This window comes from Osmerus mordax, chromosome 17 (genome assembly GCF_038355195.1).
Source record: "Osmerus mordax isolate fOsmMor3 chromosome 17, fOsmMor3.pri, whole genome shotgun sequence".
NCBI lineage: Eukaryota > Metazoa > Chordata > Actinopteri > Osmeriformes > Osmeridae > Osmerus > Osmerus mordax.
The window spans coordinates 3,253,519-3,272,872 of record NC_090066.1 but is presented as its reverse complement, the minus strand read 5'-3'; the positions used below and the strand labels follow the sequence as shown (position 1 = coordinate 3,272,872).

At 45.7% G+C, this 19,354-nt stretch overlaps 5 protein-coding genes across 8 annotated transcripts; 2 read left to right on the top strand and 3 right to left on the bottom strand.

Moving 5' to 3' along the window:
• Positions 1-73: 73 nt before the first annotated feature.
• LOC136960062 (THAP domain-containing protein 5-like) lies at positions 74-1,557 on the bottom strand. The gene is made up of 3 exons (XM_067254386.1): positions 1,475-1,557; positions 1,164-1,350; positions 74-1,000 (listed from the first exon to the last, which is right to left on the bottom strand). The coding sequence occupies exons 1-3, from the start codon at positions 1,555-1,557 to the stop codon at positions 209-211; spliced, it is 1,062 nt and encodes a 353-aa protein (XP_067110487.1). The 3' UTR covers positions 74-208.
• A 951-nt stretch (positions 1,558-2,508) lies between these two features.
• LOC136960061 (dnaJ homolog subfamily B member 9-like) lies at positions 2,509-3,749 on the top strand. The gene is made up of 2 exons (XM_067254385.1): positions 2,509-2,798; positions 3,148-3,749. Exons 1-2 carry the CDS (start codon positions 2,582-2,584, stop codon positions 3,618-3,620), a joined length of 690 nt encoding a protein of 229 aa, XP_067110486.1. The 5' UTR covers positions 2,509-2,581; the 3' UTR covers positions 3,621-3,749.
• A 1,301-nt stretch (positions 3,750-5,050) lies between these two features.
• Positions 5,051-11,076, top strand: LOC136960060 (dynamin-1-like protein). 2 transcript variants are annotated; one of them, XM_067254382.1, is made up of 18 exons: positions 5,051-5,152; positions 5,581-5,722; positions 5,946-5,992; positions 6,117-6,188; positions 6,399-6,485; positions 6,693-6,855; positions 6,953-7,073; positions 7,196-7,327; positions 7,410-7,616; positions 7,791-7,911; positions 8,010-8,165; positions 8,298-8,387; positions 8,489-8,581; positions 8,696-8,749; positions 9,549-9,680; positions 9,795-9,904; positions 10,055-10,214; positions 10,383-11,076. In XM_067254382.1, the coding sequence occupies exons 1-18, from the start codon at positions 5,051-5,053 to the stop codon at positions 10,437-10,439; spliced, it is 2,046 nt and encodes a 681-aa protein (XP_067110483.1). In that variant the 3' UTR covers positions 10,440-11,076. The 2 variants fall into 2 exon arrangements, with proteins under 2 accessions (XP_067110483.1, XP_067110484.1); XM_067254383.1 differs by lacking the exons at positions 9,549-9,680; positions 9,795-9,904; positions 10,055-10,214; positions 10,383-11,076 and adding an exon at positions 8,854-8,904.
• Positions 11,077-11,488: 412 nt separating this feature from the next.
• Positions 11,489-15,708, bottom strand: LOC136960059 (troponin T, cardiac muscle-like). 3 transcript variants are annotated; one of them, XM_067254379.1, is made up of 11 exons: positions 15,688-15,708; positions 15,566-15,580; positions 15,384-15,405; positions 15,238-15,301; positions 15,023-15,139; positions 14,486-14,563; positions 14,285-14,398; positions 13,976-14,088; positions 13,691-13,781; positions 13,372-13,412; positions 11,489-11,687 (listed from the first exon to the last, which is right to left on the bottom strand). In XM_067254379.1, the coding sequence occupies exons 4-11, from the start codon at positions 15,298-15,300 to the stop codon at positions 11,645-11,647; spliced, it is 660 nt and encodes a 219-aa protein (XP_067110480.1). In that variant the 5' UTR covers position 15,301; positions 15,384-15,405; positions 15,566-15,580; positions 15,688-15,708; the 3' UTR covers positions 11,489-11,644. The 3 variants fall into 3 exon arrangements, with proteins under 3 accessions (XP_067110480.1, XP_067110482.1, XP_067110481.1); XM_067254381.1 differs by lacking the exon at positions 13,372-13,412 and adding an exon at positions 12,771-12,808; XM_067254380.1 differs by lacking the exon at positions 15,566-15,580 and having other exon boundaries at positions 15,688-15,695.
• A 672-nt stretch (positions 15,709-16,380) lies between these two features.
• Positions 16,381-18,938, bottom strand: LOC136960454 (protein TonB-like). The gene is made up of 10 exons (XM_067254952.1): positions 18,881-18,938; positions 18,030-18,050; positions 17,800-17,820; positions 17,688-17,708; positions 17,561-17,581; positions 17,239-17,259; positions 17,028-17,042; positions 16,878-16,898; positions 16,752-16,772; positions 16,381-16,602 (listed from the first exon to the last, which is right to left on the bottom strand). The coding sequence occupies exons 1-10, from the start codon at positions 18,936-18,938 to the stop codon at positions 16,409-16,411; spliced, it is 414 nt and encodes a 137-aa protein (XP_067111053.1). The 3' UTR covers positions 16,381-16,408.
• Positions 18,939-19,354: the final 416 nt, after the last annotated feature.

The following is a 19,354-nucleotide window of genomic DNA, read 5'->3' as shown; positions in this document are numbered from 1 at the left end:
ACAACATACATCCCACATTAAGACTCCCCTGATAATATCTCATGAGGAGATGGTTGGGGATGCAAGACTCACTGTCTACTACACAATATTTTAGCTCTCAGAGCTACAGTGCCACCAAGTGGAAGATGTATGACTGACACACACACACACACACACACACACACTTCATTAAATTAAATAGCCACAAAACGACATATATTACAAGACTTCAAAGCAACACAGACGAAATATAATCCTCCAAGACTCTCTGTTTCTCATCAAACACCACGCTGTCCCTTTTCAGATGAGCAATCTCGCTCTCCAGAGAGTGGATCTTGGCCACGGTGGTCTCCTCTCGTCTGTCCAGCTCAACGATCTTAGCGTGCAGGCTCATAATCCGGCTCCACAGCTGCTCTCTGTCCGTGTCCTGTCTGGAGTAGGAGTGCTCATATGCACACATAGGCTCAGCCTCGTCTGGCACCACCCACTCCCTGAAGCTGGGGTCGTCTGGTTGACCCTCCCCCTTCAGCTCCACAGGGACTATCCTAAACATCTGTCCCTCCAGGGTAGCTGGAAGGGTCTGTCTCTCTGAGACCGGGCCTAGGGACTCACAGCGGAGTACCGTTACTTCAGCGGTGGTGGAGTCTGCCTGCTGGGTCTCCACAGCTACTGACAGAACCGAGCAGGACAAAGGCAGAGCCCCTTCGAATTCTCCAGGTAGCTGGCTGGAACAGCCAAAAACCTCTGTCTGGGTCTCTGAGGGCAACACTTCATCAAAAGCAACCCTGCTGAGGGACGATGACAGCCTTCTTTCTGAGGTTGCGGGGACAGCTGATTGGTTGACCACAGTGTTGGGAGTACTGGGGTTGTCATTTGACAAATCAGCTGGTATAGTTCTTCTTCTGAGGATGATTGGTTTCTTACTGGGTAGGGGGTCTGGTCTGACAGGCTGGATTTCAGAGTTGCAAGACCTGGTCCTGGGCTTGGATGTCTTCCTACCAGGGGATCTTTCCTCCCCATCCTAACGCAGAAAAGATGTGTTACTAACAACCGCAAGATAACAACAAAACGGTTATTAAAGTGCCAACCCCGCCTTTCATATGGGCTTTGGTCAAGTGTATAACTACATTTTAATATATTGACTGACATAAGATTATACCTAATTTAAGTTTGCACTGACTTACGCCTTGGCTGGAAGGGAAGATGGTGGGGACTGCTGTATTTTTGAGGTATCGGATCCCCCACCTGACATCGAAGCAGTCTTCAGTGAAGTGCGCACTGCAGAGGTACTGGTGACGGCTGGGGGCCCATTCGTCTCGCCTCATATTGTCAACCCACCTCTGCAGTCTGGCCTGATCCTGCAAAGGAAACCTACCACGGAATTGATTATGTAACAACTTTGCCACCAAATAATCCATAGCCTACGGAGCTAGGCTGTAGACATGCATTGCTTTATTTAGTCCTATGGCATTGTGTTGAAAAAATTAATACTCACGGGTAAAAGCTGATTCTCTTGTTGTCTTTAGAAGCAGTCCCTCCGCGACTTTTGCAAACTTTTACTGCACAATAACGCGGCATGTTTGCCCTGAAGATCATTACATTTACACACAAAGACTCAATATTTTGGAAAACACTCGACTTCCTGGTGTGTACTCGTGGTTGCCAGAAGTGTTAATCATCCCTGTATATCCGTCTCTGTGAAATGAAACTAAATAATATCCAAGGACAGTATGCTATTTGTGGTTTTTATTATAATTATAAATTTTTATGCAGTAAATAGTTATAATCTTTGTTTTTATTTTATGACACTTATTATCAAGAAATCATCTTTCGCTCGTTAAGCAAAAAACATGGCAACCCAAAAAGGGTTACAGAAGCAGAGCGCTCCGCCGTGGACTATGGCCGTAGAGCTTCCACGTGCTCCTGGCACGATCCAATCACAGGGATGTGAGTCACTGTCTGAAGAAACGAACCAATGGCGTTGCGATTCGTGGTGGAACTGCTTTGGCATGCAGCTGCTAAGGTTTGACAGTTTTTCGGTTCGACATCATCAGCTGGAATCTTTTCGAAGGTAACGTTACTTGCCCGAGGGTGTTGTCGCCTCTGCTTTAAGTAGCGTAAGTCAATATCCTGATTTAGTTTCTATAAATGTTATAGATGTTAACGCTGGTATCTTACTAGTGGTATGGACCGATACATGCAGTTGTATTTAATTTAAATTTTACAGTAACCTACTGTACTAGTATGCCGTAACTGTAACCAACTTGCTACTGTAGCTATCTTGCTTGCTGAATCATCGTAACTTTTGAGCTCATGAGTGCTCATGAGTGCACGTCTTTAAAAGGAACAGGTAATTGTTATCGATACAGAGAATACAATTATATCTTAGGTTGACTCTCAGTCTGAGATACGGACAAATGCTCAAATATGCACAAAATTAATGGAGAAGTTAAAATACCACTTTCATAAAGCTTCTAGTTCACCACGTGTTTCACACTTCATTCACACTCTCAACTGTGTCATTTGCAGACATTAGAAACTAACAACTGGTAACACAGACTCGACCCCCTCTTCTGCACTGGAGACCTGGTGAAGCTCCAGTATGGCCTCAACCCAGTCTGTGTTGCTGCTAGCAGTGTGCATCCTGATGATCACAGAGTTCATTCTGGCCAAGGGGGACTACTACGACATCCTGGGGGTGCCCAGAGATGCATCCCAGCGCCAGATCAAGAAGGCCTTCCACCGGCTGGCCATGACACACCACCCTGACAGGAACAAGAGCCCAGGGGCTGAGGCCAAGTTTAGGGAAATAGCAGAAGGTGAGTCTAGCCTGAGAGGCAGTCAAGTGTTCAAAACTTGGTTATGGGGAGTCAGGTGGCTGAACGGTGAGGGAATCGGGCTAGTAATCCGAAGGTTGCCAGTTTGATTCCCGGTCATGCCAACTGACGTTGTGTCCTTGGGCAAGGCACTTCACCCTACTTGCCTCGGGGGGAATGTCCCTGTACTTACTGTAAGTCGCTCTGGATAAGAGCGTCTGCTAAATGACTAAATGTAAATGTATGGCTGTCGTTTCTAGGTGACAAAACATTAAGTTCTTCACACACCTATATGCTCACTTGTCCACATAACTATAGAAAAGTTAACGGTGTGTCTCTGTTTCTCATTCAGCATATGAGACGCTATCAGATGATCAGAGGAGGAGGGAGTATGACCAAGTTGGCCACGGGCCATCTGATTGGGAGAGAGCAGCAGGAGGAGGAGGAGGGGGAGGGGGCAGTCAGCACTTCAACCACAAGCCCTTCAGCTTCAACTTTGACGACATGTTTGCAGACTTTGACTCGTTCGGCCAACAACAGCAACAGCAGCACCACCACCACCACTCCCACCACAAGAGGCCCTTTGAGAGTCAGTTCCATGCCCACCAGGAGGCCTCCCAGGGCAGACACAAGAGGCCACTCCAGGGTGGCTTTGGAGGTGAAGGACTGTTTGATGACATGTTTGATGACTTGGAGAAGATGTTCTCCTTCAACGGGCACTCTGCAAGGACTGAGAGCAGGTTCCAGGGCTCAGCAAAGCATCACTGCAGGACAGTGACACAGCGCAGAGGGAACATGGTGACAACATACACAGACTGCTCTTGAGGCAACGCCTAGCCCACGCTCTGCCCAGATACATCCCCCAGTGTGCCCAAACGCAGAGGCCCTACTGTGTTTTCTAGAAAGGATTGGATATTTAAGTAAGATGGGTACAGATCAGCTAGCCTATCAGAGGTTAGCTGAGTCTGCTCCTGTCCAATCCCCTTTAAGACCTACACGTTTGTGTCATTGCTGGGAGGAAGTATCTGGACAAAGATTTTCAAACATAATATTCCTATTTTCACTTAGGAAGTAGGATAGAACTGATTGGTTTTGTTTTTGAATTGATGTTAAATTATCACTTTTTGAGGGAATGTGTGGTTAGGATTATTATCTCTACAAACAAACGACTTTGATTTCATGGTACAATAAGAGGCTTGGAAGCGATAATGCTCATGTTTGACCCTGTCAAGCTGGACTCATCTTTTATTTTGAAAGTCGTTGCATGTTGCGTCTGACTTAGGTTTGAATAGTTTTTGTTTACATCAGTCAGTCAGAGACTATCATATTGATGCCTTCACCCTCCATTCTCAGGATTTAGCCTACCATATTTAGACCACAAAGTAATAAGGTTTCTTCAGAGACGTGAGTTTCTGAGCTTTGTGATTGGATTTTTCACTTGAGAATGGTAGGCTATTGTGAATATTTTTACCAACAGGGCACCAAGTGCCAAACCCTTTAAGATTGTATTAATCCAATTTTGTATTATTCAACTCAGAGGAATTCCATGTAAAGGACATCTTTACACTTCTCTATTCTTCACATAGAACAATCACAAGAACTTCGTAACAATCCAGAACGTAAAACATCTCAATGAAACAAAACAGTTTCAGCACAGTTCACCATAATCGACTGTTACCTCTGTTTGTTTGTTTCTGTAATGTTGCCTGATCTGCCTTCTGATAATGTGCAATATAGACAACTGGCGTCATAGCTAAATTCATGTTGCCTCAGACCTTGCTGTCTTGTAAAACATACCTGCACTTTTGCTAAGTTGTGTGCGTGTTTGTGTGTGAGTGTGTGTGTGTTAAAATCTGGTGAGTGATTAGAAATGTTGGAAAATAAAATATTTACTGTAAGCTATAAATATGAATTGCATCCCAGTATTTATTACTCAATCCATGACTCAGAGTGCATTCCTTGCGATAGGAGGTTAGTAAACTACAATTCCCGTGACGAACATAAAAATGACGACATGCGTAGGGTGGATCCTTCGAGATGTAGTCGTTTTCCGATTGTCGTAACAATAATTTGCATCTTTTAAACTACAAGTCCCAGTATCTCATTTAATTTCGGCCTGCACTCAGAGTGGGCTGTTTCAATGGTGTCTTCGGGACATTGAATGACTTTGTATGACAGTGCCTGCAATAAGGAGGACATAAAATAGATTTAGATCATTACATTTAGCGAAAAAAGGCTTTCTGGTCTTCTTGAACATGGAGGCTCTAATTCCCGTCATAAACAAGCTTCAAGATGTCTTCAACACAGTGGGAGCGGACATCATTCAGCTGCCGCAGATCGCGGTCGTGGGCACCCAGGTAAGCAAACCTCGATAAGGGGGCGAAACATTTTACATCTGCGGTGTTGCTACATCTCCTTACATACACGAATAGAGACCATCTAGCCATTTGGCTATTTGTTTGGCTTGCTCGGTCCAGTCTAATTCCAAGACATTTCAATTTTTCAAAACAATCTGAAAACACGCCAGTGATAGTGTGGCCATCGTTGTTCAGAGACTGCTGCTCTGGCAAAGTCTCATCTGGAAGTAGCGCTTTGATTATCCATTTGTCGAGCTATTGACTCAATTTATTTATTTATTTTGCTCATTAGGAATGTTAACGTTTTGCAGGGCAGGTGCAGCGTATAACACAGTGCTCACGTCAGTTCAGCGTAATTATGTAACATCAGGCTGCATCTGTTCTCGGTTCAGCACTGTTTATCGAGTGACTGTCCATTCTGTCTCCAGAGCAGTGGTAAGAGTTCGGTACTGGAAAGCCTGGTTGGTCGCGACCTGCTTCCACGCGGGACCGGTGTTGTGACCCGACGGCCTCTGATCTTGCAGCTGGTGCACGTCGACCCCGGAGATGTCAGAAAGAGTGATGAGAACGGTAGGCAGCACAGAGAACACATAGACAGACCACTTAAAGCCTAATAACATACTCTTCTATAGGCTGGTAGCATGCATGCTGTTGGTTACTGTGACTCTCAACAATAATGTCACAGTAGTAGGCTAGAGGAGCAGGATCTGGTAACGCCTCTGTTAGCCCCTATCACTGAAACGGTCTAAACTGAACGTTCAGTAAAGATGATGAAGCACACTGTAATCTGCAGGCACAGAGGGTGAAGAATGGGGGAAATTCTTACACACCAAAAACAAGGTATGACTGTCAAATGTCAAGATATCAAAACATACATTTATTCCAGGTTTATTACATGTTTATGTTTTATACAACATGCTTGTCTTCCAGAACATTCCTAACTAAATATGTTTCCATTTTGTAGATATACACAGACTTTGATGAAATCCGGCAAGAGATTGAAAACGAAACGGAAAGAATCTCAGGGAACAACAAGGTGAGACGATCAGACTGAGAAGTATAGCGTTAACTGTATTAGTTGCTCAGAACCTGAATAAACCTATTTGTAGAACTGAACACCCGTCTAATCCCAATTGAAGGGGCTCATCAATCCAGGATTGGGACTAATCCGGTCATATTAATTGTCACCCTCTATAATGAAAATAATGAGAGATAAAGATCCAGCGTCTGCGTCTGTATCCTACAGGGGATTAGCGATGAGCCCATCCACTTGAAGATCTTCTCCCCTCACGTGGTCAACCTCACTCTGGTGGACCTGCCAGGTATCACCAAGGTAACACCACCATAAATCACACAGGCACGCTGTAATATCTGCCATATGATTGGATGATTGAGGATTAGGGGAGATGAGGGAGGGAGGGAGAGAGAGAGAGGAAGGGGAGATGAAGGGAGTAGGATAGAGGAGAGGAGGGAAGTCAGAAGGGCTGAAGAGAACCTTGCTGAGGTTCATCCTTGGTGCTTCTGTGTCCTCCTCCGCCAGGTGCCAGTGGGGGACCAGCCCAATGACATTGAGCTTCAGATCAAAGATCTAATCGTGAAGCACATCTCCAACCCCAACTCCATCATCCTGGCCGTCACCGCCGCCAACACAGACATGGCCACCTCAGAGGCACTCAAGGTGGCCCGCGAGGTCGACCTCGATGGTACCAACACTGCGGAATTATAAGTGTGTCTGTGGCCCAGACCTATGTTCCCTGAAGTGTAAGTTCTTCCTGTGTGTGTGTGTGTGTGTGTGTCTAGGCAGGAGAACCCTGGCCGTGGTGACTAAGCTGGACCTGATGGATGCTGGGACCGATGCCATGGATGTTTTGATGGGCCGGGTCATCCCTGTCAAACTGGGCCTCATTGGCGTGGTCAATCGGTACTGACCTCAGAACCAGGGCTCGAAATGAAGGCCCGCTTACACACACACACACACACATACATATTGTACCATCATGTCAACCATCCCTTTCCGTTCTGTCTTTGTCCTCGTGTGTCCAGGAGCCAGCTGGACATAAACAACAAGAAAACCGTCGCTGATGCCATCCGAGATGAACATGCCTTCCTGCAGAAGAAGTACCCATCTCTGGCCAACAGGAACGGAACCAAGTACCTGGCCAGGACCCTCAACAGGTCTGACTCGTACAGACACACTCATTCAATGATGTGACCGACCGACCGACTAAGTGAACTAACCGGGTGATGCTTGCTCCAGGTTACTGATGCACCACATCCGGGACTGCCTCCCAGACCTGAAGACCCGGATCAACGTGCTGGCAGCCCAGTACCAGTCCCTGCTCAACAGCTACGGAGAACCCGTGGAGGACCAGAGTGCCACACTGCTCCAGCTCATCACCAAGTTTGCCGCCGAATACTGCAACACCATCGAGGGCACCGCCAAATACATAGAGACCGCCGAGCTGTGAGTAGTGCTATGACCACCACCAGCCTTTAGATGGCGCCGTTGGCCTGCCACCATACATGACGATGCAAGCCCATTGTAGCAGCTTGAGACTCATTTCATAGCCATGTTCACTACCTGAATGACCACAATCCTATAGTAGAGTCAAACCTGGTGCTGTTCTCTGGGCTTTAGGTGTGGTGGAGCCAGGATCTGTTATATCTTCCACGAGACGTTTGGCCGGACGCTGGAGTCTGTGGACCCTCTGGGAGGCCTTAACACCCTGGACATCCTGACCGCCATCCGGAACGCCACGGTCAGTCCTGCACAGGGGGGACGACTGGCTACGGGGAAACTCCCCCAGAAAACCAGCTCAGACAGGGTGAATGAATCTGTCTCCCTCTCCGCCCCCAGGGCCCCCGGCCCTCCCTGTTCGTGCCGGAGGTGTCGTTCGAGCTGCTGGTGAAGAAGCAGGTGAAGAGGCTGGAGGAGCCCAGCCTGCGCTGCGTGGAGCTGGTCCACGAGGAGATGCAGAGGATCATCCAGCACTGCAGCAACTACAGCACACAGGTACACACACACACACACACACACACACACACACACACACACACACACACACACAGATACACAAACATACATATACACACAAACAACCCCTGACTATTCACTGCCTGGCGTGTGTGTGTGTGTAATCTCCAGGAGCTTCTGCGGTTCCCTAAGCTCCATGATGCCATCGTGGAGGTGGTGACGTCACTTCTGAGGAAGAGGCTTCCCATCACCAACGAGATGGTGAGGCCGGCCTGGCGCAGGAAGATGAGCCGCATTCAGGCTATCCAGTACGTCCGTCTCACTGTCAGTCACTCTGTCTGACTGTGGCTGTCTTGTTGTAGGTTCATAACCTGGTTGCCATAGAGTTGGCTTACATCAACACCAAGCACCCGGACTTTGCTGACGCGTGTGGAGTCATGAACAACAACATAGAGGTGACTTGATTGCTTCTCTGTTCATTCATCGCAACACATAAAAACAACAAAAAAAGCCTGAATAAGGTTGTGACACCAAGCGTCTTTCCAACCTGTCATGTTCATGGATACCAGGAGGCCCGGAGGAACAGGATGAGAGAGTTGCCCACGTCAGTTCCCAGGGACAAGGTAAACACTGCACTGTAGCACCCACTAATGTGCCCGGTAGAATACAGCCAGGATCAAGTCTTTGATGTTCTGCATTTCCCCCTCTCATCCCTGTATCCATCTAGATCTTCACACTCACCTGGTAAATGTCCCTGCCAATCTCTCTGCTCTTCACCTCCTCTCAGTTCTCTCTCTCTCTGGTTTCCTCCTCTTCTCCTCTTCCTAGTCTGCTAAAGGTCATCCAGGCCAGTCCCCCCTCCCTGTCGACCCCCCTGGCCTTGTGGAAGCAGAGGGTGCCAAGGTGGGCTCCACCCCTGGCTGGCTGTGTCTGGGCTTGGGCATGGATGTTGGCATGGTCCTTGCTCTAATCAGTGTCATGCTACAGTATAGCACAAAAACAGTGTGTTCAGATAGATGTGCAGGGTGTCAGTCTGGTAGTGATTATTATGCTGATGGAGATTGTATGTGTGTGTGTGTCAGCTTTGTTTGAAGACATGTCGAGCATTCAAGATAGCTGACTGTCATGCATCTTGTAGTCAACATTAGGTCGAGGCTTTGTCTGACCTTCTACACTCCAGCCCTGCTCTTCTCTGTTGTGCTCCATTGCTCTTCAACATCCTGTATTAACACTCAGCTCATCTCTTGCTTCCTGGGAAAGTTGAGGTGTCGGTTGTTGTGTTGTTCAGCTTGGCACTAATCAGGCTGGCTGTGGTGTTGGCGATGATTCAAAAAGGACACAACCTTGCTGATGGCGAACAGTGCTAACAGTCTTGCTAGCTTTAGAGATTGTCATTCTGTGCCCCCCCCCCCCCCCCCCCAGGCATCATCAGCTGCCCCCCCAGGAGAAGGGGAGGGGACGGGGAACTGGAGAGGCATGCTGAAGAAGGGAGATGAGGCTCCTTCCTCCGGACCAGGAAGCCCCTTGAAAGGAGCCGTTAACCTGCTGGACGTGGTAAGCGTGTTTTTCCTGGTACAGCAACGATGGAGGCATTCTGTTGTACAAAGGTCTAGGAAGTGATTCTGTTGAGTCATTGGTTGAAGCTCTTCTCCCTCCCCCACTCCTCAGCCGGTGCCTGTTGCCAGGAAGCTGTCGTCAAGGGAGCAGCGGGACTGTGAGGTCATCGAGCGCCTCATTAAGTCCTACTTCCTCATCGTTCGCAAGAATATCCAAGACAGGTGACTTCCTGCTTTTCACAAATATTTGTAATCTCTTCTCCATCCCCCTCTTCTCCCCAAACCATTTAGTTCATCTTCTACCTCAATTATAATAATACTTCTCTGTTCCCTCCATCCTTTCATCCCTACACCCCATCCTCCGTCCGCCAGTGTGCCTAAGGCAGTGATGCACTTCCTGGTGAACCACGTGAAGGACAGCCTCCAGAGCGAGCTGGTTGGTCAACTTTACAAGTCCGGCCTCCTCAACGACCTGCTGACTGAGTCGGAGGACATGGCCCAGAGACGAAAGGAGGCTGCAGATATGCTGCAGGTATGGGAACGCCCCCTCGTCTCACCTAGACCAATCAGTATTCAGACTTCGAACCTGTTTGAATTCACCATTTACCGCACATTGTTGATGTAGAGTGATGGGATTTGTTGTCATGTAGCGTAGCATAGCCTTTGTACTGGCTGACCAGGCCATCTTCTGTGTCCATAGGCACTGCAGAAGGCCAGCCAGGTGATTGCCGAGATCAGAGAGACGCATCTGTGGTGAGGACCTGCTTTGCCATCTTCTTATCATGCCTGGAAGGAGGTCCACGTTTATTCATCTTGTCTGAAGGACTCCAAATTGCCAATGTTCAAATGCACTGTTGTTACGGTTACATTCAAGAGTATATAAGCTGTTAGCGTTAAGAGTCATGGGAGGATGTTGATATTGTGTATGGGAAAGCTAAATACTATATGTCTGTGAGAGACAGAAGGCTGCCTCTGTTAAAGTGCACTATTGCGGTTCAGGTAGTATGAACATTTAGGAATTAAGGACCAGAGTTTCATGGAGGGGTTCATTAAGGCTAAACCGTGTCATTCTTACAAAATGATCCTTCATGTAAATGTCACTGTGTTTTGGGGGTTATACATCAGGGAAACCACTAGTCTGAGTTAAGTTCCATTCCTTCAAGAATGGGTTGTTCTCTATGACCTACGTTAAAAGAACGCCAGCCATGCACCCTGTAGAAATACTACGGAACTCACTTGGCTTGATTTAATACGCTGTTTATCCCACTTCATGTATAGAGAACACTTAAATACTGTAAACCCACATTGCATTTTATTTATAAATATGCTATTTAAATGTGATTATGTCCTCATCTTTGGTGTTTACTGTACATGTGTGCAGCTCATATGTAAAATGGTGCGCTGTGGTGCTCTGTTTGTTTTTCATTAAAAAAAGATTTTATTTCCCAAAATGAAATGGCTTAGTGATGTTTTGGCACCTGTGGTGTTTATTAAGTAGCAGAGATGGCATCAAGTATCTCTGATCCATGACGATCTATAAATGCACCGGCGCTTTGCGGAAACTGCCTTCAAGGCAGTAACATATAGAAGGATTTAGATGCAACGTTTCTGATTTATCATGGATCATCCACTATAATAATGATCTCTAAGAGTGCAGAGGTAAGAGTTTATTTCATATTTTTACGAGTTACGAGAAACATCTATACAAGGTGCAAGATGCTCATATTTTAATATTTTGGACATTTAGTGTGGCATTAGCTCATATATACAATATTCCTTTACACAGGTTATAAATGAAAATCACAATCAAAAGCTATGATCTCTGTTTATTGTTTGTATCTACATGTACAAGAAACTGTAATTGTACATTTCCATCACTAGCGTGTACAGTGACAACAAGAACAACAATAAGCCCATATGGGTCCTCTGGCTTCCTGAAGGCTTCCCACTTCCTGTTTGTCTTTACCTCAGCCGGCCCGCCTTGCCTTTGCCTCTGCCTTTGGCACTGTTCAACAACACAAAATCCAGAAATCAGGGCGCGTTTGTATCTTTGTTGGATCAGAGATAGATAAATGTTTGAAATTGGTGTGAGGAATACTTAGAAGGATGACAGAAAACGGAGAGATAAAGAGAAAGTCAACAGAAAATGGAGAGATAAAGAGAAAGGGTAAACAGAAAGTGAGGGAGAATGGATAGCATTAGAAAGAGCCATACTCGGGAGAGTCATGCGATTGGTGGAGAGGGATGGCAAATTTTGCACACGCACCACAGGGGGATAAGTGAGCACTAACATGAGTAGCAGGTGATCGTGTCCTATTGTTAGCTGTCTTACCTTGAAGCTCTGCTCTGCTCGCAAACTATCACCATTATCATTACACTTAAGCTTTTTTTCCTGGTAGCCTGGACTATAAATAGTATGAAAAGAAAACTGTTACCTGCCATGAATGTTCTCCAGAAAACACAAAACACTCAACTCAGCTAGTTAGGATCACGATCTGACCAAACTACTAGCTTCTAGATGGAAGGATGAATGAAGGAGTGAAGGTGTGAATAAAGGGAGGTCTATTTGGAGGACGTCAAGGTGAATGACTACATGGAAGTTTCTAGATGAATGAGAGGAATGAAAGAAGGAGCCACAGAACAGACTGGTCATCTTAGGATCATCCAGCACCAAGATCCTAATGCTTTCTCCTCTGTCACATGACAGGCTGGGTTACATGATGAGAGTCTACCCCACCTGGGATCATGTGACCTTAAAAAGCCTTGGGGGTGAAGCTGGGCAGGATAGAGAATGTTCTGGAAAACAACTGAGCCTCTGCACACCACTCAAGGTCTGAGGGAAAGGGATGCAGATACACAGTAGGCAATAGGACCCATACCATTCCTAGTTCCCTCAGGTCTTAGATCCGTGGCAAGGAAACGAGCCCAGTGATTGAATTGTCACTGGGCAACCCCCAGTTTAAAATGTCCTGATTGTATTTGTGAGACTTGTTGGTCTCGTAAACCAGATGTTGGGAATCTCAATTTGGGACCTGCCTCCCCCAGGCGGTTTAAAGGAGAAAGTGACCAGTGTGACTCTGAATCTTACCTCTGGTGGTCCTGAACTCTGGCCAGGAGCTGATTAATCTGTGGAGGACACATAGCGAAGGCTGGCTGAGACCGGGGCACGAACGCACATACACACACACACACACTTGGAAAGAGATCCCCCCAGAGAGATCTGGGACACCATCATCTCACACCTAAACCATCATCCTCACTTGGCCTTACAGAGTGTTTCCCCTGTGGAGTCTTTCACCTGAGGTCTGACTGAGGTCCACTTGACCATGGTAGTCTTTGTACGCTTGCCGCTACAGTAGCATGTGTCATCAGAGACAGCACGTCCCACATGCCTTTCACCTGTGGTTGGTTCAGTTGTCCAGCTGTGATCCTGGATGGGTTGTTTACTACTTTCCTGAATAGACCGTACTTCTGTGTCTACACCAGCAAATAACCTTTCAACTTACGTAGCCCATTCCCTGTCATCCAACCTGTTCACCTTAAGTCCACCTGACCAGGTGGCGTGGCAGGTAACCGTGACCCCGACTTTAAACAAACAAGCAACGTCTCACTCAAGCGAGCGCTACGGTACACAGGGCAACGCGGCAGGACAACCGGACCATGTGACACCCTCGGCAGCGTCTACTCACAACTTCTGCTGCTCGTTGATGCGAGTCTGGTACACGTTCATCTGCAGGCAGGTCATAGCACGTTTCAGAGAGGACAGTCTCAGACATGCAGGCCAGCGCAGAGAAACTCTTTAGCACTGAGTCAATCTCATGGCTTTTTATTAACACCGTCAGAATTCCTGCTGTGTATTGTGAGTTTGGTGTGTGTGTAGCTGTTTGTTTTTTATTGTGTCTCCAAAGTTACCATGGCGTTATCATCATCAGGCCTTTTTCATCGAGGGGGATGATGAATTAAAACATTGAATAATGTTGCTTTCTGTCTCATGTCTGATCAACTCACGTCATATTTCTGTTTCTTCAGCTTCTCGCTGAGGTCGAACTTCTCGGCCTCCAGCTCCATCATCCACTGCCACAACTCATTGGCCTTCTCCCTGCAGACAAGCATCCAATAGCAGACAAGCAGTCAGGACATGTGATTTTGCTGGTGGGCCACTTCGGCTTTCGTTCATTGAAAGAGTACTAAGCCAACTTCAAACATGAACTCTGTTCAATGTGGGTATAAGTCATCCAACACAAGGTGTTGAGGTGAGAGGTCAGGGGTGAGAGGTCAGGGGTCAGGGCATACTTGAGTTTGTCCTCGCTGAGGTGGTCCACGCTGAGTGGCTTCCTCCTGTCAGCCAGAATCTTCTTCTTCTTCTCTCTCTCTGTCTGTTTCTTGGCTCCCTTCTTACCTTCTTGCTGTATTAGGAAAGGAAACAAGAGTGAATGTGAGACAGAGAAAGTTACAGAGAGAAATGCAGAAAGAAATTAGACACAATAGTTCAGACTTCCACTAGATGGCAGTTGTGCACCATATAATAAGACTGCCTGCCTGACAAGCAAAAAGCAGTCCCTTAAACAAATGTGTGAGAGTGTGTGCTGGGCGAATAGTTACCCTCTGCTGGACTCCTCCAAATTGGTGAGTCTTGGTGGTGAGAGCCTTCTTCTTCTTGGCGTCATCATCATGCTTCTTGCGCTGCTCCTCCATCTCCTTCCTCTCCTTCTCCTCCTGCAGGGGTGAGACGATGGGGGAGGAACACGAGAGGTCAGACACAGCGACCAGGCCTCAGAGCTGTCGCACGGCTGACCGACTCACCGCCAGACGAGCCTGCCTCTCCTTCTCCTGCTCGGTACGAATCCTCTGCTGCTCCGCTCTCTCCGTGCGTCGCTTCTCCTGCACGCACGCACACAGGAAGAAGGTCACATGACGCTATTGAGACTCGCCGGTCAGTCTCATGTGGGTGTCCAGGTGGTGCAGGAGGGCAGGTGAGGGGAGACCAGGAGGACAGGTGAGGGGAGAGACCAGGAGGACAGGTGAGGGGAGAGACCAGGAGGACAGGTGAGGGGAGACCAGGAGGACAGGTGAGGGGAGAGACCAGGAGGACAGGTGAGGGGAGAGGGGAGACCAGGAGGACAGGTGAGGGGAGAGACCAGGAGGACAGGTGAGGGGAGAGACCAGGAGGACAGGTGAGGGGAGAGGGGAGATCAGGAGGACAGGTGAGGGGAGAGACCAGGAGGACAGGTGAGGGGAGACCAGGAGGACAGGTGAGGGGAGAGACCAGGAGGACAGGTGAGGGGAGAGGGGAGACCAGGAGGACAGGTGAGGGGAGAGGGGAGACGGACGAGGACGTACGATCCTGTTAACCAGGGCGATGAGCTCCCCCTCATCCTTCTTCCTCTGGATGAAGTGAGCCTCGATCAGAGACGTCAGCTCCGCCGTGTCCTTCTCCTGACGCTTCCTGTGGATGTCCTGGACACACACACACACAGATGTGACTGGTGTTTTGCATAACATTACTTTAGCTTCTAGATATTTTAGATGAAGAGTAATATGAAGTGATCGCTCACGTCGAAGTCGACTTTGTCCCCCCCCTCGGGTATCTTGGGGGCAGCAATGTTTGGCACAAACATCCTTAAAGAAAGACATCCTAGTTAGGCTGCAACAGTGACTTCTGTACTTCCTGTCCACAGGTCATGTGCACCATCACACTTACTTTGGTTTGGGTTTTGTCTCATCTGCAATTGACAAGAAAACAAAGCAATCGTGTTTAATTCAAATTAGAGAAGACTGTCTCAGTGGCCCAACTACCTTTGAAAAATCTTGAAGTTTTGAAACGGTTCATCAAGAGCTGTTTTTTCAAAACTTAACATTTTTCAAAGCTACATCTGAAGTTACCTTCAGTTGCTTCAGCTGTTCATGAAACAAAAAGAGAATAAAGAGCTGATCTTAGACTGAGACAATCAGAGGTTAGTTCATTACGTAACTAGATTACGGTATCAACCAGAGGCGACGCTCACCTTGAGTTTCTCCTGGTGGCACAGAGCAGCAGAGCAGGACCAAAAAACAACAACAGGAAGTGTTATCAATGACAGGAAATCCTTTAATCCATCAATGATCCAAAACAAAATGACTGCCAAGACATACCTTCCTCGACTGTGTCAATGAAGATTGGAAAAAGAGAGAACACCTGAATTAATTATCTTAACAGACATGGTAAAGGATTCATATGTAGGCACAAATTTGAAGGGTCGTTATTGGTCATTGATATACCTTTCTCCTCTGTAGATGGAAGCCCAACAGATAAGAGGGGACGGAAGATAAGCAGAGCAGAATTAAAAGAAACAAAAAATCTGATTATTTAGTCATCCCTTCAAATATTGCTTGCAGCCTGTCATAAAGGAGTGTGAAACGTATCCAGACTTCCACAGCAGAGATAATAAGAGATGGAGTGATGCTGAGTTACATAGACACACTCAATGTTCTGACAGTTGGTATGAACAGGAATGGTAAGGAACAGGTATTAGATGCCAAAGATGGAGTGTCCATGCTTATGATGCATCCATTTGTGTAGGTGGTATTTTGAACATGGCAGTCAACAGACAAGTGAGCATGGAATAAGTATATTTAAAATACAATGGATGAAATGAACATAAAACATGCAGGTCCTCTAGTAATTGTAAGATATTCTTTTAACAAATCACAGGTGTGTCATCAATGAATGCCCATCACAGCTTAGAATCACCATGAACCCATATCTTTGGACAGTGTAAAGGTACGTCCAAAAACTTTAATGACACATAGGGGTAAACTAAAATGACACTGTGCACTCATGTATACCATAGAACCACAGTGACATGCTGTTAAATGACAGTGCTCTGCAAGTAGCTTAGATATGCCAAACCAACAGTTACCTTCCTCTGCAGGGGTAGGCTCTATAGTAAAGGATATGAGAGAGATGAGTGCATCAGACAGCCGCTGGTTATGTAGTAACTTGTAAATATTTGATAGTATAGCAGAAAAGGTCTGTTGATTTTTGCCTTTTGCTGGATAACTCATAAAAGAGAGCTAAGGAAATCTTTACCTTCTACAGCTGGGGGCAGCTCTGTTAGGGAAGCATAGGATTGATTAGTGAGGATTCAAAGCATGAAACAAATACATATAACACATGCTGTATGTATTGGTCAGTAAATGCAAATAGAAGCTTTACCTTCGACAACAGGTGGTGGCTCTGTTGTGAAGGGTTAGAATAAAAGCGGCAGAGAGCAGAAAGTTTGTTATCTAAACCGTTTCTGAAATACACACAGGCTCAATGTAATTTGAAAGCTGAGATAATTACAAACATAGATAGGTGTTTTACCTTCTACAGCAGGTTCTTGTGTAAGGATATGTATATGAGCGATGGATTGAAGCAGGACGACAATCCACCAATGATGAAGTATGGAAAAGACAACTCATCAGTGTCGTATGAGGTAGAGTATGTTCAGTATAGTTATTTCTTATGGTTTTAAGTGCCACAGTAAGCACTGCAGTAATATGTATGTGTGAAATCTGACAAAATATGCATTTACCTTCTACTTCTGGGGGCGGTTCTAAAGTGAAGTCGTTAGTCAGAGTAAAAGAAGGACATCGACATAATCAGAAATTAATATAAAATAAAAAGAGAATTATTTAAATTGCAGGTCAAAACCAGGGAACTACACCGCAAGCCTGTTACACATTTTTTGAAAATATGTAATTATTTATAGTTTGACAGTTGGACTACATAACATAAGTTCCTGGTTGACAATAATAGAAAGGGACCCATGGCAGTTGGTTAAAAGGCCTGTCGAGCAGCTATACTGGAGCACCATCCATACCGGCATGCGCCCAAAACAATTTAGCCATGCGTACCTTCTACCTCAGGTGTGGGCTCTACGGTAAAAGGCATGAGAATGATTAGCTGATTGATCAAATATGGTTAATTCTTAAAATATGTTGATAAAACATGTTAAAAGTGTGAAGCAGTTAAAAGATATACCTTCTACAGCAGCAGGAGGTTCTGTTGTAAAGTCGTAGATTAGTCAGTAAGAGAGGAGTCAAGAAATACATATTTTCTGCTCATGTCATTTCAACCAAGCCAACGGTTTTACCTTCTACTTCAACAGGTGGCTCTGTTAGAAAAGCAAGATTATTTAGTGAGCTAATGAAGCACAAAGCAGATGTAGTATTACTAAGTATGACAGTATTGTATTATGTTTTGTAAAGTAAACCATATTTCATTCCTCTGTATATAATACACAATGTACACAACTATGTGTCAGCTGGGTAATTGTAAAAAAGAAAACTTGAGACTACATGAATGAGTGTTGAACAGCATTACCTTCTACTTCAGGTGCGGGTGCTACAGCAAAAACACAAGAATGATTAGGAAAGCTGGAAGCTTCCATGCATTCTGAAGATCATAACACTCTGAGTAACCTAAAGACTATTGCTACAGACCAAACAATATAATTGCATTGAACAGCACAACATAGCCAACATGGAGCCAAGCTTTACCTACTTCTGCCAGGGCCTCCACAATTGTTCAGGAGACGGATTAGTGGATTAACAACGCTTTGTGCAGACAATCCATTAAGAATTAAGAGTCAGAGTTTATGTACTGTATGGCAAATTGAGCAAGTGGAGTTGGAAATAATTCAGATTCAGATCAAAGTGAATCTCATCCAAAGATCTTTGGATTCTTTGGAATTACAAGCCTCTCATGCAACCTTGGTCAGAACATTGAGGTCCATTCTAGAGTGCAAACTGTGTAAAGAATTGACAATGATATGTTGATGGACTACAGTGATGAGAGATGGACTACGCTGAACTGCTTCAGTGGGTGTGGGGTAAAAAATGTCTACAAATCACATTTAGCATGTGAACAGTCTATCCACAGAATAAGGAAGACACAACATTCAGTATTCATTATGTACGTCATCGACAAAATAAACATAGCATTCAATGCATTAAAATGAACAGTGCACAAAGTAAGACACTCAAAATACGGCACATTCTCTATCAAAGGGTCTATTTTCCATAAGAAAACTCTTCAATCTACCACAAACAAATATGATGCATGGGTGTCAATGACTCGAGGTCTCCCACAGTGCCACAGCACACAGCAGCTATGGACACACATCTTGGGGGTGTTTTCAGTTGCCAGAGCCCATATGCCATGCACGCTTTTACCTTCCTCTGCTGCCTCCACCACTGGGTAGACATACCACCATTTAGAATAAGGAAACATGGAAGCCTGAAGCAGTTATCTACAATTTGTCAAGAAAGAATGGGAGTCTCAAAGTTTTACTATACCTTCTTCCCTGGAAAACAAAACAGAAATACACAAAATCAATATTTCAGTTCTGTCTGGGAATTGAAAACTGCTTGGAGAGTACAGGCGTTTTGGAATGGTTTATACTTACTGGACCTCCTCAACTTCCTCTGTGTCGGCCATGATTGTGCTGGATTACCTGCATGTAGGAGACCCACAGAGAAATATCTATTACCATACAACTGTAGTAGGTAATTAGGTGTCATTATTAAATACACTGACATACAGTAAACTATATCACTTAAAGTTGGTTAAATTTTTTAAACCAGATAATTCTAAGGAGCACCACAACCTTCACAACTTCAGACTAAACTAACATGTTAATGTCCTAA